Here is an 18,132-nt window from a genome sequence, read left to right on the forward strand (position 1 = left end):
ACCTCTCCAAAATTTTAGGACGTGTATTAAGGGTGTCTTGCGGCCTTATAGTAATACCTTTGTATGCAGATTACAATTAAGTTGATGTATATTGAACTAGAGAGATATTAAATTAGATAGATAATCAATCACTTTGTAAACTAATTTATCTATTGAGGTGCCACGGACTTTTGCCATTCTTATGCAGCTGTTGATTTTGAAGTTTCGTTCCTAAACTTTGCCGACTTTGGCCGACCAATCAAAAAGCTTGCACGCAATCTACTCAGCCAACGGAACGAAACAACACTTGGCGATTTTGTGATCGATCAGCGGAGACGGCGGAATATATCCTCCTGATATGTGACGCAATCTCAAGCCAAGAGAACTGTTAGGGTTCATCCTTGGATGAGGTGGTGTGAAGGAGGTCGCAGCACAATCAATAAATTATCTATCCATGTAATGGGGAAGGAACGAGCCAGTTGTTATTGTGTAGCAGTGCTTCGCCATATCCAATAGGTGCGACCAATCACAAGTTGTCATCAATGTCCTCTAACGAGAGTCCAAGGAAACTTGCTGTTTCAACAGTGGTGGACCACAATGAGACCCGTTGGTTCCACATTACAATTAAATAGATGGTTGGTGGCATGTGGGGACGCATTGTAAGCAGGACATACATTTTGTATTTCGGGGTTGATTCTGGATAGGTAAGAGTTTAACTTGTTACGGTATCCAGATCGAAGTTGAGCTGGAGTGACGCGCGTTTTCCTACGGATAGCGCGTTCCTCCTATGCTAGTTCTGAGTACTTTTCTTTGAGTACCGGATTTGCCGGGCAACTCCTGGCATAGAGGTTCGACGCCTATTTGTGGATATCACCCAGGAACTGCTTGTGCTTTTGGCATCATACAACTTTGTTCTCAGGTGCCGTATTTCCTCATAATGCTTACGGATATGACCTCTTATGGCCACTGGGTGGTATAGTATCATAAATCAGATGTCGGTTTGGATGCCCAGTTTGTGGGTATTTAAGAGAAACTGTTTGGTTAGCATTTTATTTCTCTCCCTAATGGGGAGTACTCTCGACTCGTAGTGTAAATGGTGTTCTGGGGTCATAAGAAGCCAGCCTGTAGCGGTTCTGAGGGCAGAATTTTGGAAGGCCTGTATTTTCTTCCAGTGAGTAACCTCTATTTAACCTTGGCGACCATATCGGGGACGCATATCATGCCGGCCAATTGCTTTGTAAGTGAAAAAGCGTTTCTTTATCTTTACCCCAAGTGTTGCCGGCAAGAGATTTGAGGATTTTATTACGGCTGTTACGGTTTTCGGTACAAATGCGGCTGCATGTAGAACCTGACCGAACGTCATTCCCAAGATTTTAGGGTATAAGACAGTCGGTAGCGTAGTGCCATCGACGTGGATATTCACAATGGTCGACATTTGGGACGTCCATGTTGTAAAGAAGGTCGCGGAGGATTAAGTCGGTGATAATGCCAGATTTCGCGAGGCGAAAAAAGTGGAGAGATCAGTGAGGTAGCTTATTCTGTTGCAAGTCTCATGTTGTTGTTGTTGTTGTAGCGATAAGGTTGCTCCCCGAAGGATATGGGGAGTGTTATTGATGTAATGGTCCTTTGCCGGATACAGATCCGGTACGCTCCGGTACCACAGCACCATTAAGGTGCTAGCCCGACCATTTCGGGAACGATTTATGTGGCCACATTAAACCTTCAGACCATTCCCTCCCTCCCCACCCCCAAGTTCCATGAGGAGCTTGGGGTCGCCAGAGCCTCGTATGTTAGTGAAACAGGATTCGCCGCGGGTAGGTGAGGTTGACAATTGAGTTTGGAGAAGCTATATATTGCGCTGGCAACCTGAAGGGTTGCGCGACACAGCCCCTTGAATCTGGTATTTTAGTCGCCTCTTACGACAGGCATACCTACCGCGGGAATATTCTGACCCCCTAACCCGATAGTCGATCTGTGCGCCTGGACCCGTGGCCATTATTTTGCAGTCATCGGCGTAGGAAGCGATAGTGACTCCTTCTGGTGGTGATATGAAGAAGTTAATCAAAAGTGGCACCCCTTGTATAATAATTATCTGGTTTGATGTTACTTTCCTGAATTGCACCGATGCTTGCTGATCAGACTTGGGGGAAGGGGAGACCCTTCTTGGTCTTCCATTAACGTGCCGTGGTTGACCGTATCAAAAGCTTTTGAACGAGCCAGTCGTGGTTGACAGGCCAAGCAGCACCAGCACCGTCCTATGATGAGTGTTAATGGAGTTCAGTAGTGATATGCACTTTACGGAAGTCTGGATAACCGAAGAATTTCGTTTAAATAAGTTACTGACTAAAGGGATAATATCGGTAGATACTGGTTGGGTTTCCGGTTTTTGGTAGGGGGTTCTCCGCTATTTTGGAATGGCAAGTGCTATTAACGATAAGTAGAAAAAATGTGCGAGGCTGCAGATGCCCTCATGGTCAAGGTGTTTTGGCTTCGGCATAGGTATTCCGTCTGGGACCAAATTCTAGTCGATTAAATCATTCAAATACTAACTAGAATGAATAACATCACAAAGTTATAGTCAATTAACTATTCTAAAACTGACTAGTATGATGAATGCCATGAAATTCTAGTCAGTTACCTACTCATACACTAACTACTATGAATCACACCACAAAATTATAGTCAATTAACTACTTAAAAGCTGACTAGTATGATGAACGCCACACAATTCTAGTCAGTTAACTACTCATACACTGACTAGTATGAATAACGCCACAAAATTCTAGTCAATGAATTAGGATGTTCGCTGACTACTTTGGCTTTTGACTGCAGGGTAACCGTGGTTTTCATTTAATCGTCGCCTTCACGGCATTCATCACCATATCTATTACTGCTTTTGTTTTATTTTAACACTAAAAAGTATTACAATAAAGTTTTACTGTAAGAATGGATACAAAGCATAAACTAAATTAATTCAAACTATTCTATGAAAAAAAATCAGTAAATTTTATTTTAATGCTTTTCACTATATTTAGCTATTCGTTTAAAGGTTCCAGGTACTCCGTTATACCTACGCTACATATTTATAGGTGTTACTAAAAAAATTATTATTTGTGGACAATTTTCTATATACTCGCTTACCACAAGCCCATATATCTACCGATTTCCCATATGGTTCCTTTTTCAGCACCTCCGGGGACAGGTATCCAGGTGTTCCGGCAAAACCAAACCATGCCTGATGGTCGCCCTGCACTTCAATTGCCAAACCGAAGTCAGCGAGTTTTACTGCTGCGCCCTTTGCTTTACTAGCTAAAAGTAAATTTTCTGGCTTTAGATCACGATGAACCACACCATTCTGATGGCAGTGATTAACCGACTCCAGAATTTGTTGTATGCAATGCGATGCATCCGCCTCTGAATAAAACTCTCGAGCTACAATATCCTCGAATAATTCACCACCGGTCACTCTGTAATTAAAAATTTAAAAAAGTTTATTCATGTGTGAAAGGCAGCCAAAGAAAAAAATTATATTCAAAAAATTTAAAAACACTCTTCAACCAAACCAATAATCAGTAACTTTTCAATTAATATTTTACAATTTTTGTTGTTATCGTCCTATTTCATTTGTAATTTAATGGGTTCGAATAAGAGATAGATCAGAAGGTGAGGTTATTTCGAATTATAATTAGGAAGAACACATATACCTATACATAAGTACATATGTAAAAATATTTTTATATTCAGCTGAGCAGAGCTCACAGAGTATATTAACTTTGTACTCATAACGGCAATCCGGAACGGCATAAATTAATCGAGATAGATATAGACTTATATATATCAAAATGATCTGGGCGAAAAAGGAAATTCATTTAGCCATGTCCGTCCGTCCGTAAAAACGATAACTTGAGTAAATTTTGGGGTATCTTTATGAAATTTGGTATATGGATTCCTAAGCGCTCATCTCAGACCGCTATTTAAAACGAACGAAATCTGACTGCAACCACGCCCACTTTTTCGATATCGAAAATTTCGAAAACAGAAAAAGTGCGATAATCCATTACCAAAGACGGGTAAAGCGATGAAACTTGGTAGGTTCGTTGACCTTAGGACGCAGAATAGAAAATTAGTAAAATTTTGGATTTGATAGCTTTACAGTATATACATAAATAAATTATGCCAAAATTCAACTCCAGTAATGATATGGTGCAACAAAAAACAAAAATAAAAGAAAATTTTAAAAACGAACTAAAAAGTAAAAAATAAAAATAAAGAAAAAAACTTTTTTAAAAATAAACTTTTATAATTGGTTAATAAAATTAACTAAAAAGTAAAAATGAAATGACTGTAAAGAAATATAACACTTTATAAGTTCATTGTAACTTTTAACAATAATTAGGCTTTTTCGTCTGCGACAAAAAAATTCCATATTGTACATAATTTTAAGTTTATATCACAGTCCTAATTTTTTTAATAAAAGCGTGTTAAATATTGATGGTATAATTAAGAACATTTAGGACCTCCTTTTCTTGCTATCACAATGTAACACGCTTCAATTAGAAATTTTAGGACTGTGATATAAACTGTAAGATTTAATAATTTAGGTGTAAAGTTTTAATTGAAATTAGAGAAAAATTGTAAGTTTACAAACGGCGATGGTTACTAGGACATGTTTCTGAATTTCACTTCTTCATCAGCTAGCTTTTCGGGAGCTGAGCGTTGAACTCGAATCTCTCTAATATCAATTACAAAAACCATTGTATAAAGCAATATGAGCAAAGCTCGCTAATTAAATACATATGATCGTAAAGTTTTAATGCTAAAAATATATAATTTTATAAAATAATGATTTTTTTTGTCGCAGACGAAAAAGCCTTATAAAGTGTTATATTCCTTTACAGTCAATTTATTTTTTACTTTTAAGTTAATTTTATTAACCAATAATAAAAGCTTATTTCTAACAAAGTTTTTTTTCTTTAATTTTATTTTTTAATTTTTAGTTCGGTTTATTAACAAGTAATAAAATCTTGTTCTTAGAAAACCTTTTTTCTTAAATGTAATTTAAATATGAATTTTTTTAATTTTTAGTAGAAGGTAAAATATTGTTTAAATTAGTTATGTAATCTTTACTTAGTTATTTGTAACGTTTCTCATCCTATCCATTTCTTTTAATGCATCAACATTACAAGGTTTCTTCGAAATCAACTTTGAATATTCAAGTTCTTCTATTCGAGTGTTAGCTAACTTAAAATCATATTTTATTGTGACTTTGCCTATGTCGCGTTCAGTTTACAACTATTCATTGCAGATCTCTGCTCTGTGGGTTGAATCTGTTTTAAAATAAAATTCCAACTTTCGCTTAGTTAAAATTCCATCGCCAAAAATCTGTAAAACAAAACCAAGTGCGCAGAAAAGTATGCAACACCTAGCGATAACAGCCTAACCGCGTTAGCGTTCGTTGTATCAGAGAATTTTTACACATGAAAATAACGGCTGTTATTTTTGCAAGGTCGCATTCGTTATCGCGTTTACACCATGAAAGATGCGCGTAAATTTATACAAATTTTGTAAATGATTTTTTATACAAATTTTTTTACGCACTACACCTTTTCCAGTTTATAATGAGAATATATAACTTTGTATTGAGAAATATAAGTTTATATTGAGAAAACGCAAATCGATAATGGGAAATCCAACTTTATAATGAGAAAATAATAAATGATAATGAGAATCGTATCTTCTTATTTAGAAAATCTAAATTGATAGTGAGAAATGTTACTTCATATTGAGAATACATAATTGATTATGAGAAATATGAATTGATAATGAGAAAAGATAATTTAATAATAAGAAAATATAAAATTTTAAGAATGAAAAGTTGCAATTATCTGATCCGGAATCGATGAGCCAATTCTGCAACATTTCGGGGATACAGCATAAAGACAATTAAAATACAGCGTTGTTTGAAGCACTCGGAAGCATTTTAAAAGCTTGACGTAAAATACGGAAATTATATTGTACAGAGTTTTTGGGTGGCGGTGTTACTGGAATGCATAAGATTGCGTTGAACGCAACTAAATGAAAAACTTCACTGTACATTCAAGTCTCTACTTGCATATCAACTAAAATAAAACATCTGTTTAAAATGTAGGTATCTGCGGTATTGCTCCCGCACATTCCCATCCCGTTAAAACATTTTTTGGTGCATCTACTGCTCTTTCATAGTACCTTGTTTGCTCCATTACTTAAGTAAGATGTTTTAAATTATAACCACTACCGTCGATTTCGCCATCCACAACAGACATTTTTAAGCTATGAATGCCTTTCAATACAAGTCCACTTAAGTAAAAACAGGTACAAATAAAACATTAATATTTTTGTTTCTCATTATGAACTTACATTTTCTCATTACCAACTTATTTTTTCTCAATATAAAGTACGGTTTCCCATTATCAATTTATATTTTCTCAATATGAAGTTAGATTTCTCATTATCAATTTATATATTCTTATTATAAAATTACATTCAACATTATGAATTTTTATTTTCTCAATATAAACTCATATTTCTCATTATCAATTTATATTTTCTCAATGTAAACTTGCATTCTCTCGTTATAAACTTGAAAAGGTGTAATTAAATTTATACGTTTACACACTTTATAAGGCATTTACAAATGAGGAGTTCTTTTGACATCCACTGCTTACCATCCATTTGAATGTGAAACGTCTTGCGACTCACCATGTTTCCCCGAATGCATGTTAACATGCGCAAGGCGTTACGGAAAATCATATTAAAACATAAAACATGCAAACATTTTGCTACAAATAATAAAATTTTAATATATTAATCCTAATAAATACCTATATTCCCACAAAGAAATCATCTTAAGAGAAAAAAATAAAAAAATTTTAACACCAGTTGAAACTGTTAACAGGTTAACATTTAAATTGGAAGGTGTGTGGTGAGTCGCGAGACGTGTTCACATGCAAAAAAGTTGGAATCTAGCAAAAACTCCTTGTCGCAACATTGAGGAATAACAACCTAACTTCTACGTTCGTTGTATACACAAACAATGCGAGGTTACCACGTTCTTGAGCCGCTGTAGGTTATTCAGCATCCATCTAAACAAAGGACTTAGGCTTTTATTCCTTTGTGAACAAAAATCTTTACCGATAACTCTGTTATCGATTAATTTATCGAATTCTCGCAAAGTAATATTGCATTGTCATCGGAGTTATATATGTGTACAAAATGTCAGCTCAATCGGACATCGGAAAGTGTATCAAATTTAACTTGCAAGATTTCATTACATACAACAGCCAAGTGAAACTAAATCTAATATATAAAATTCTTCTGTCACGGTTTTAGAGGCTGAACTCCTCCGAAACGGCTGAACCGATTCTCATGAAATTTTGTGAGCATATTGGGTAGGTCTGAGAATCGGCCAACGTCTACCTTTTTTTTCGCTACGTGTCTAGGGTCTTGAGATCAAAACGTGGACCCGGGTACCCCTATAATGAGTTTATACAATATGGATATCAAATGAAAGCTGTTGATGAGTGCTATAGTACAGGATAATTTTCATACCCCTGGGTGACTAGGGTCTCGAGATATAGGCCAAAACGTGGACCCGGATACCCCTAGAATGTGTTTATACAGTATGGATGTCAAATGAAAGCTGTTGATGAGTGCTATAGTACAGGATAATTTTCATACAACTGGGAGGCTAGGGTCTTGAGATATAGCCTAAAACGTGGACCCGGGTACCCCTAGAATGTACTTATATAATATGGATATCAAATGAAAGCTGTTGATGAGTGCTATATTACAGGATAATTTTCATACAACTTAGAGGCTATGGTCTCGAGATATAGCCCAAAACGTGGACCCGGGTACCCCTAGAATGTGTTTATACAATATGGATATCAAATGAAAGCTGTCGATGAATGCTATAGTACAGGATTATTTTCATACAACTGGGAGGCTAGGGTCTCGATATATGTATAGCCCAAAACGTGGAGCCGGGTACCCCTAGAATGTGTTTATACAATATGGATATCAAATGAAAACTGTGGATGAGTGCTATAGTACAGGATAATTTTCATACAACTGGGAGGCTAGGGTCTCGAGATATAGCCCAAAACGTGCACCCGGGTACCCCTAGAATGTGTTTATACCATATGGATATCAAATGAAAGCTGTTGATGAGTGCTATAGTACAGGATAATTTTCATTGCAACTGGGAGGCTAGGGTCTCGAGATATAGGCCAAAACGTGGACCCGGATACCCCTAGAATGTGTTTATACAGTATGGATGTCAAATGAAAGCTGTTGACGAGTGCTATAGTACAGGATAATTTTCATACAACTGGGAGGCTAGGGTCTTGAGATATAGCCCAAAACGTGGACCCGGGTACCCCTAGAATATGCTTATACAATATGGATATCAAATGAAAGCTGTTGATGAGTGCTATATTACAGGATAATTTTCATACAACTGAGAGGCTAGGGTCTAGAGATATAGCACAAAACGTGGACCCGGGCACCCCTAGAATGTGTTTATACAATATGGATATCAAATGAAAGCTGTCGATGAGTGCTATAGTGCAGGATAATTTTCATACAACTGGGAGGCTAGGGTGTCGATATATAGCTCAAAACGTGGACCCGGGTACCCCTAGAATATGTTTATACAATATGGATATAAAATGAAAACTGTGGATGAGTGCTATAGTACAGGATAATTTTCATACAACTGGGAGGCTAGGGTCTCGAGATATATCCCAAAACGTGGACCTGGGTACACGTAGAATGTGTTTATACAATATGGATATCAAATGAAAGCTGTTGATGAGTGCTATAGTACAGGATAATTTTCATGCAAATGGGAGGCTAGGGTCTCGAGATATAGCCCAAAACGTGGACCCGGGTACCCCTAGAATGTGTTTATACAATATGGATATCAAATGAAAGCTGTTGATGAGTGCTATAGTACACAATAATTTTCATACAACTGCGTTGCTAGGGCCTCGAGATATAGCCCAAAACGTGGACCCTGGTACCCCTAGAATGTGTTTATACAATATGGATATCAAATGAAAGCTTTTGATGAGTGCTGTAGTGCAGGATACTTTTCATACAACTGGGAGGATAGTGTCTCGAGATATAGCCCAAAACGCAGACCCGGATACACCTAGAATATGTTTTTAAATTATGTTGATACCCATAATGTGTGCTTTTGATGTGTTTTATAATACAGAGCACGTTTTACACCGCTGAGTGACTAAGGTCTCGAAATATAGGCCAAACCATGGACCGGATACCGCTAGAATATGTGTGTATTATGGATATCAAATGAAAGCTGTTGCTGAGAGCTCTGAAGTTCATTGTGATATTTGATTTAGTCGCATCAACCTGGCAAAACTAATAAATATGCATGCGAAGCCGAAATAAATACATGAATTAATAATACCCACATACTTATTTCCATACGTCCTATTCGATTTGCCTGAAATTTCGTATATAAATTTGCCTATATAAGTATTTACGATGCTTTTTTCCGGGAATTATAATAGAGACGGACCGGGACTGGGATTAGAACTAGGACTGGGACTGAGATTCGGAGTGGGACTGGAACAAAATACATGCCACCCTCTGGGACTGGCAATAAGAGATGAAGAAGAAGGAGAAAAACTTGAGAGAAGAGAAAAGAGAGAAGGATACTGAGAAAGAGATAGAATGAGGCGAAGATGGGATGAAGCGAAAAAGACTGAGGGAGGAGTGAATAAAGAGATTAGGAAAAAGTGTAGAGGGATAGGGCAGAGTTAGAAGGAAAAAGCTTATTAAAATGTATGCAGATAGGCCAAATTTAGGGCAGAACAACGTCTGCCGGGTCTGCTAGTAAAAGCTTAAGAAAAGGGATGAAACATGGTAATTGGATTGGTTTATTGACGCAAAATATAACTTTAGAAAAAACTTTGTAAAATGGGTGTGACACCTACCATATTAAGTATGTAGGATGCCAACATTTGTTCAACGAAATATTTTATTCTGATTTTTCAGTTTTCATTTTTTAAATTCAAAAGTACAACTCTTTTACATATTTTTTTCAACGAGTCACGTACACTTATTTCCCTTTCAAAAATATGTAATGAGTTCAACAGGTGTAAGCCCTCTCGAAAACATTCATACAAACATAAATATTTTATAAATTGAAAATATACATAATGACACACATTTAAATATTTTTCTTAAACATAAACATACAAATATTTTGGAAAATGTTAACTTCATTATTGATTATTTGAAACAAAGCTTTCTGACGCAAAATATAACTTTAGAAAAAACTTTGTAAAATGGGTGTGACACCTACCATATTAATTATGTAGGAACCCAACGTTGTTCAACGAAATATTTTATTCTGATTTTTCAGTTTTCATTTTTTAAATTCAAAAGTACAACTCTTTTACATATTTTTTTCAACGAGTCACGTACACTTATTTCCCTTTCAAAAATATGTAATGAGTTCAACAGGTGTAAGCCCTCTCGAAAACATTCATACAAACATAAATATTTTATAAATTGAAAATATACATAATGACATACATTTAAATATTTTTCATAAACATAAACATACAAATATTTTGGAAAATGTTAACGTCATTATTGATTATTTGAAACAAAGCTTTCTGCTTTAAATATGAACCCAAAAAGTGTAACACAGTACATATATACACAAGTATACATGCTACAATTCGACCATCCTGACAATTGAGATCACCTGATCTCCAATTCAATCTGTCACAATAAAAACTAATTACAACAATGTATTTACAACAAAAAATGCTACAATAATTCGACCGTCCTGACATCCTAGATCTCCTGATCTTCTGTCTTATCCCAATTTTTCTCATTCCCGAAAACCACGGACGCATATTACTGATTGCCCACACCCCAACATAAGGTATTCTAGACTGTTGAAAAGCTTCAACATCTTTCACTACATAACGATAATTTTTAAGTACTTTATCTATCATATATGGTCCTTTAAATTTCGGAATAAGTTTTTTATGTACACCTACACTAGAATCAAAATTTTTAAGCATTACGTTGTCTCCTTCTCGAAATATAGTTGGAGCTTTTCTCTTATTATTCACATATTCTTCATTATACTTTTGCAACTTTTTCAATTTTCTGCAGCACTATTTCTAATAACACAAAGAGATCTTGGCTCCTGAATTTGTTCCAACTCAATTAAATTCTCTTTCAAAACATCTAACACATTGCCTCGTTGTTTAACCCCAAACAACATTACACTAGGATATCCTGTTATAGTCCTATGTAATGTGTTATTCAACGCAAATTCTACAGTTTGTATAACATTATCCCAGTAAACATTTTTATCCGAACTAGACAATTTTGAATCATCGGACCTAAACTTCTATTTATCCTCTCAACTTGACGGTTTGCTTATGGCGAGCCTGTAGCTATCTTAACATGATTAACATTCTCTTCCTCCAAAAAATTAGAAAACTCACCAGAAGTAAAACAACTACCCCTAACAGACACAATCGTTTTAGGACGACTATACCATCGAAAATAAATTTTTAAAGCAGAAATAACTTCTTTGGTGTTGGTTGTTTTCGTTGGATATAACTTTACAAACTTTGTAAACGCATCTACCACAACTAACAAATGTTTTACTAGTCTTGAATTATCAACTGGGCCAAAATGATCTATATGTACTTTTTCAAAAGGTATACTCTCTTTAGGAATACTATGTAAAAATCCCTCTTCGCGACCATGTTTAGCTGAAAACGTTATACACTGCAAAGAATTCTGAATATGAATAATAACTTTTTGTTTCATTTGAGGAAACCAATAACATTTCGAAATAACATCCATTGTTTTATCTATACCCAAATGGCCCATATCATTATGATATTTAAATAACACATGATTTTCCATATTTTCTGGAACATAAAATAAAACCAAACCTTTTTGGTTTTTTCTATAAACTACACCGTTACGCATTTCGTATAAGTTATGCTCTTTTTTCTCTAAAAAATTACGCAACTCCTTTTTTGGGAAATAATTATATTATCTTCAAACGTATTTGTTTCTATTACTAAAATATTATTACAACGACTTAATGCATCTACATGTTGCATGCGACTTCCAGAATGATGCTCCAGTACATAATCATAATTTTGAAGCTGTAATGCCCACCTTGCTATCCTTGGATTTAATCCTTTTTTATTCAAAGTTAACGTTAACGAATTACAATCTGTAACTATTTTGAATTTCAAACCTTGCAAATAAACTCTAAATCTTTTAAGAGCATAAATGATTGCAAGAGTTTCAAGTTCAAAACTATGATATTTTGATTCAGCCTCACTTGTTCGTTTAGAAAAATAAAATACTGGATGAAAATCCCGTCTTTTTTTCGCTGCATTAGAATCGCTCCGAAACCTGCACTACTTGCATCACAATGCAACTCTGTCTCATCATTAGGATCATACAAAGCTAAAATAGGCGACTCTGTACAGATTGTAACTTTGTTGGAATTGGAAAATTTTTGATTGCTTCTAATTCCTTATTGTCTGCTCGTATACCATCCTTTGTAATAGTATATCCTAAATACTTTATTTGACTTGCTAAAAATTCACACTTATCTAACCTAAGCATTAAATTATTTTCACAAGATTTCGAAAAACTTCCGATAAAATTTCTGAATGTTCTTCTATAGTTTCTGTAGCTATCATTATACCATCCAAATATATAACAACCTTACCCTGTTTGATCATATCTGCAAAGACTTTGTTTACAGATCTTTGAAATGTTGACGGAGCATTCCTTAACCCAAACGGCATTTTTAAAAATTCGAACTGTCCAAGTGGAGTAACAAACGACGAAAACTTAATTGAATCTGGATCCATATAAACATGGAAAATCCATTTTTTAAATCTAACTTTATAAAAATCTTTTTATTTACCAACCTATCAAGTAAATCATTAATCAAAGGTATTGGATAATTATCCTTAGCTGTCACTTTATTAATTGTCCTAAAGTCAACACACATCCTTAGATCCCCAGTTTTCTTTCGGACCAATACTATAGGTGACACAAAGTCAGACTCACTTGGATTGCTAATATTTTGCTCTAAATAATCGTCTAATAATTTCTGTAGCTCATTTTTTTTCACTGTAAGACAAACGTCGAGGTGAACAACTAAACGGCTTAACACTACTTAACGCCAATTTCATCAGACATTTCACCTTTGGTTCCATCGGTCGTGGCCAACTCACATAATATTATTTAAATAAACCAATAAGTTTTGTTTGATCCGTAAATTTAACGTCATCTCCCACCTTAAGATTTATACCATCGTTATCATTTGGAGAAATTGCCAACAATACTGTATCAAACAAAACTTCATTATTATATTTCTTTTCAAAATTAGACACCATTTTATTCATATCTTCACTTCTAAAATTCTTCGACAAATTATCATCATTCTTCCCATTATAATTTATACTAATATCACAAATATCATCTTTACAATTATCAGCACATATTTTATCATTTTTATTCATAACTCCTAATACCGCGTTATTCTGAAAATTTATTTTAACTTCACGTTTTTCCCTTCATTCCGCAACCATAACAAGCTCCCTTCTCTATCTTAGGCTTTCGGCACTCTGAAGCATAGCGACCCATTTAGTTACAATTGTAACATCTTACATTTGCTTTATTTGTAGAAGCTGAGTACAAAAATTTTCCTACAACTTCTCGTTGTTTAACTTTTGAAAATGCCTGCAGCAACTGTGCTTTACTATTATAACATTGCAAATATGCCTGAATGCCTAACTGCTCGTCCATTATACCATCTATGAGATACTCAATTAACTCTTCTTCTTCCAAATTCAACGAGTTTGCTAACATAATTTTATCATATAATATTCTGCAAAACTTTCTGTTCGCTGCCATTTACGTTTTTCAAATTTCTTGCCTAAAATCAATTTACTATGAGTAGTACCAAAAACTACTTTCAACTCCTCTACCAGTTGCATAAAACTTTCAGCTACAAAATTTGGCTTTGAATGTAGCCATTGCTGAGATTTGCCCTTTAATTTGCCTAATAACAACAACCTCATAGTGTTTTCGTTAACGCTATATATGGAGTATTCCATCCCATTTCGACCAATTAGGACCCGACCCCTTTAGAATTGGCTGAAAGTTTTTCTTCTTTTTCTAGCTTGTGAAAGACGTTTTTCAGAATTTTTTCAAATTTTTTCATCAAACTCAAAAAAAGTTATGAATTTTTAAAAAAAACACCGTTTTTGTTTTCATAATGCTATAACTTTTTCAAAAATTGACCGTTTGGGATCTTTTTTTTTTTTAATTTTTTTTAAATGTACTTTTCGGAAAAAATACAAAAAATTTTTTAAAGTTTTTTTACAATTAAATAAAAAAAAAATAATCGGCCCACTCCGGGATTAGTGGGGATGATTTCAGAATTAATTGAAGTTTTTTATGAGAAAAAAAAAAATGGCGAAATTCGAAAAATCTCGAAAAACTGAAAAATTACAAAAAAAAAATTTAAAAATTTTTTTGTATTTTTTCCGAAAAGTACATTTAAAAACAAATTTAAAAAAAAAGATCCCAAACGGTCAATTTTTGAAAAAGTTATAGCATTTTGAAAACAAAATCGGTGTTTTTTTTTAAATTCATAACTTTTTTTGAGTTGGATGAAAAAATTCTGAAAAACGTCTTTCGTAAGCTAGAAAAAGAAGAAAAACTTTCAGCCAATTCTAAAGGGGTCGGGTTCAAAATTGGTCGAAATGGGATGGAATACCCCATATGCTTTTTATACTTTCTATCTGCAACACCCATGTATATACATCACCACTACCATCATAATCCGGTACTAATCCTCTTAAATTTTCGTAATTAATTTTTACAGTATCTGATACATGATTCGGTAATCCTGTATCCCTACAGACGCCAAGACTTGAGATTTGCTTTAAAAATTTATTTTCCTTTTAAAGTAACTCTTTTTCTCGTCTCAATAAGTCAGCTTCCTTCTGAATACCCAAAAATTCAACTCCTGCTGCATCACAACAACCAGTATGTGTATCATTTACTTGCTGCTTAGAAACAAAATTCAAACCTTCCTCTTCCATAAAGTCATCTGATTCAGCGTCAATAGGGCAAACTCCACGCTGATCAAAATGAACTTCATTGATTCGCAAAGAAAGGGTAGCCTTGGACCCTGATGTAGGTAATTTCAATTGCCTAAGCCACTCACGCAATTGAGTGATTGTATAGTCTTTTGCGCAAATTGTATTCTCCATGAAGACAACCTCGTTAAAATAATCAACAATGAAAATAACAAGAATAATCAAAATAAAACCAAAACAATAATAACAAAAACAAAAAAAAATGTTTAGCTTATGGCGTTTTTTTTATATATATATTTTTTTTAAAAGCCTTTTTTGTTTTATGCCTTTTCTTCTTTTTAAAAAAAAAAAATTTATATTACGTCTTCGTTGCCACTTCTCTTCTGTTTTAAATGTTAGATATCTTAATTACTTCCACCCTGTTCTTTTCTTAATCACCACAATAATTAGTGTTCAACCATTCAGTCTTGCGAGTAAATTTGCTCCAATATTACCAAATTGTCAACCATTATTAATATCCTCAAATATCCTCGTGCATACCACCAATATGTTCAACTGCCAATTAATCGTTTTCTCCAAATTTCTTTTGAAAGTCACCAATTTTTATTCCAAAAATATCAAGCTCCTCATGATATCTTCAAATGTTACAAATATAGCCAACATCACCACAAACGACCAACCATTATAATAAATCAAAAGATCAATTCTCAATTGCTCCACAGAATAAGTATTTCCTTCTATTTTTCTAAAAACTTCCTTCGATCTCGATATACAGGACACTTGGATATATGTATGTATGCAGCTTCACAATATAATACTGTGCATCAGTATATGTATCTAGGTATATTTCATCCAGTAATTATTTTTAAATATGTAAATTCCTTTATGATTATTTCTTAAATTGATTATTTTAAATCGAAAATGTTAACTTCATTATTGATTATTTGAAACAAAGCTTTCTGCTTTAAATATGAACCCAAAAAGTGTAACACAGTACATTTATACACAAGTATACATGTTACAATTCGACCATCCTGACAATTGAGATCACCTGTTCTGCAATTCAATTTATCACAATAAAAACTAATTAAAACAATGTGTTTACAACAAAAAATGCTACAATAATTCGACCATCCTGACATCTTAGATCTCCTGATCTTCTGTCTTATCCCAATTTTTCTCATTCCCCGAAAACCACGGACGCATATTACTGATTGCCGACACCCCAACTACAACAACATCTTTCACTACATAACGATCATTTTTAAGTACTTTATCTATCATATATGGTCCTTTATATTTCGGAATAAGTTTTTTATGTACACCTACGCTAGAATCAAAATTTTTAAGCATTACGTTATCTCCTTCTCGAAATATAGTTGGAGCTTTTCTCTTACTATTCACATCTTCTTCATTACATTATACTTTTGCAACTTTTTTCATTTTCTGCAGCACTATTTCTAATAACACAAAGAGATCTTGGCTCCTAAATTTGTTCCAACTCAATTAAATTCTCCTTCAAAACATCTAACATATTGCCTTGTTGTTTAACCTCAAACAACATTACACTAGGATATTCTTTTATAGTCCTATGTAATGTGTTATTCAACGCAAATTCTACAGTTTCTATAACATTATCCCAGTAAACATTTTTATCCGAACTAGACAATTTGGAATCATCGGACCTAAACTTCTATTTATCCTCTCAACTTGACCGTTTGCTTATGGCGAGCCTGTAGCTATCTAACATGATTAACATTATCTTCCTCCAAAAAATTGGAAAACTCACCAGAAGTAAAACAACTACCCCTATCAGACACAATCGTTTTAGGACGACTATACCATCGAAAATAAATTTTTAAAGCAGAAATAACTTCTTTGGTGTTGGTTGTTTTCGTTGGATATAACTTTACAAACTTTGTAAACGCATCTACCACAACTAACAAATGTTTTACTAGTCTTGAATTATCAACTGGGCCAAAATGATCTATATGTAGTTTTTCAAAAGGTATACTCTCTTTAGGAATACTATGTAAAAATCCCTCTTCGCGACCATGTTTAGCTGAAAACGTTATACACTGCAAACAATTTTGAATATGAATAATAACTTTTTGTTTCATTTGAGGAAACCAATAACTTTTCGAAATAACATCCATTGTTTTATCTATACCCAAATGCCCCATATCATTATGATATTTAAATAACACATGATTTTCCATACTTTCTGGAACATAAAATAAAACCAAACCTTTTTGATTTTTTCTATAAACTACACCGTTACGCATTTTGTATAAGTTATGCTCTTTTTTCTCTAAAAAATTACGCAACTCCTTTTTTGGCAAATAATTATATTATCTTCAAACGTATTTGTTTCTATTACTAAAATATTATTATAACGACTTAATGCATTTACATGTTGCATGCGACTTCCAGAACGATGCTCCAGTACATAATCATAATTTAGAAGTTGTAATTCCCACCTTGCTATCCTTGGATTTAATTCTTTAAAATCTGTAACTATTTTGAATTTCAAACCTTGCAAATAAACTCTAAATCTTTTAAGAGCATAAATGATTGCAAGAGTTTCAAGTTCAAAACTATGATATTTTGATTCAGCCTCACTTGTTCGTTTAGAAAAAAAATACTGGATGCAGTTTCCCGTCTTTTTTTCGCTGCATTAGAATCGCTCCGAAACCTGCACTACTTGCATCACAATGCAAACCTGTCTCATCATTAGGATCATACAAAGCTAAAATAGGCGACGCCAACAACTTTTCTTTGAGATTTTCAAAACATAACAACTCATTTTCCCCAAACTAAAACTTCTTATCTTTTCTTGTTAAATCATACAATGGCTTTGCGGAAGAAAAGTCTTTAACAAACCTGCGGAAATACGAACATAGTCCAAGAAAACTCTGTACAGATTGTAACTTTGTTGGAATTGGAAAATTTTTGATTGCTTCTAATTCCT

At 34.1% G+C, this 18,132-nt stretch overlaps 1 protein-coding gene across 10 annotated transcripts in view; it reads right to left on the minus strand.

Annotated features, from left to right (window-relative positions):
• CaMKII (Calcium/calmodulin-dependent protein kinase II) overlaps nucleotides 1-18,132 on the minus strand; it is a 3,892,153-nt gene that overhangs the window by 1,730,545 nt on the left and 2,143,476 nt on the right. For all 10 annotated transcript variants that reach the window (XM_067758430.1, XM_067758431.1, XM_067758435.1 and 7 more), the window contains one exon: nucleotides 3,121-3,446. In XM_067758430.1, coding sequence (XP_067614531.1) covers nucleotides 3,121-3,446 — 326 coding nt within the window. The remainder of the gene's footprint in view (nucleotides 1-3,120; nucleotides 3,447-18,132) is intronic.

The sequence above is a fragment of the Eurosta solidaginis genome, chromosome X (assembly GCF_040869045.1).
Source record: "Eurosta solidaginis isolate ZX-2024a chromosome X, ASM4086904v1, whole genome shotgun sequence".
NCBI lineage: Eukaryota > Metazoa > Arthropoda > Insecta > Diptera > Tephritidae > Eurosta > Eurosta solidaginis.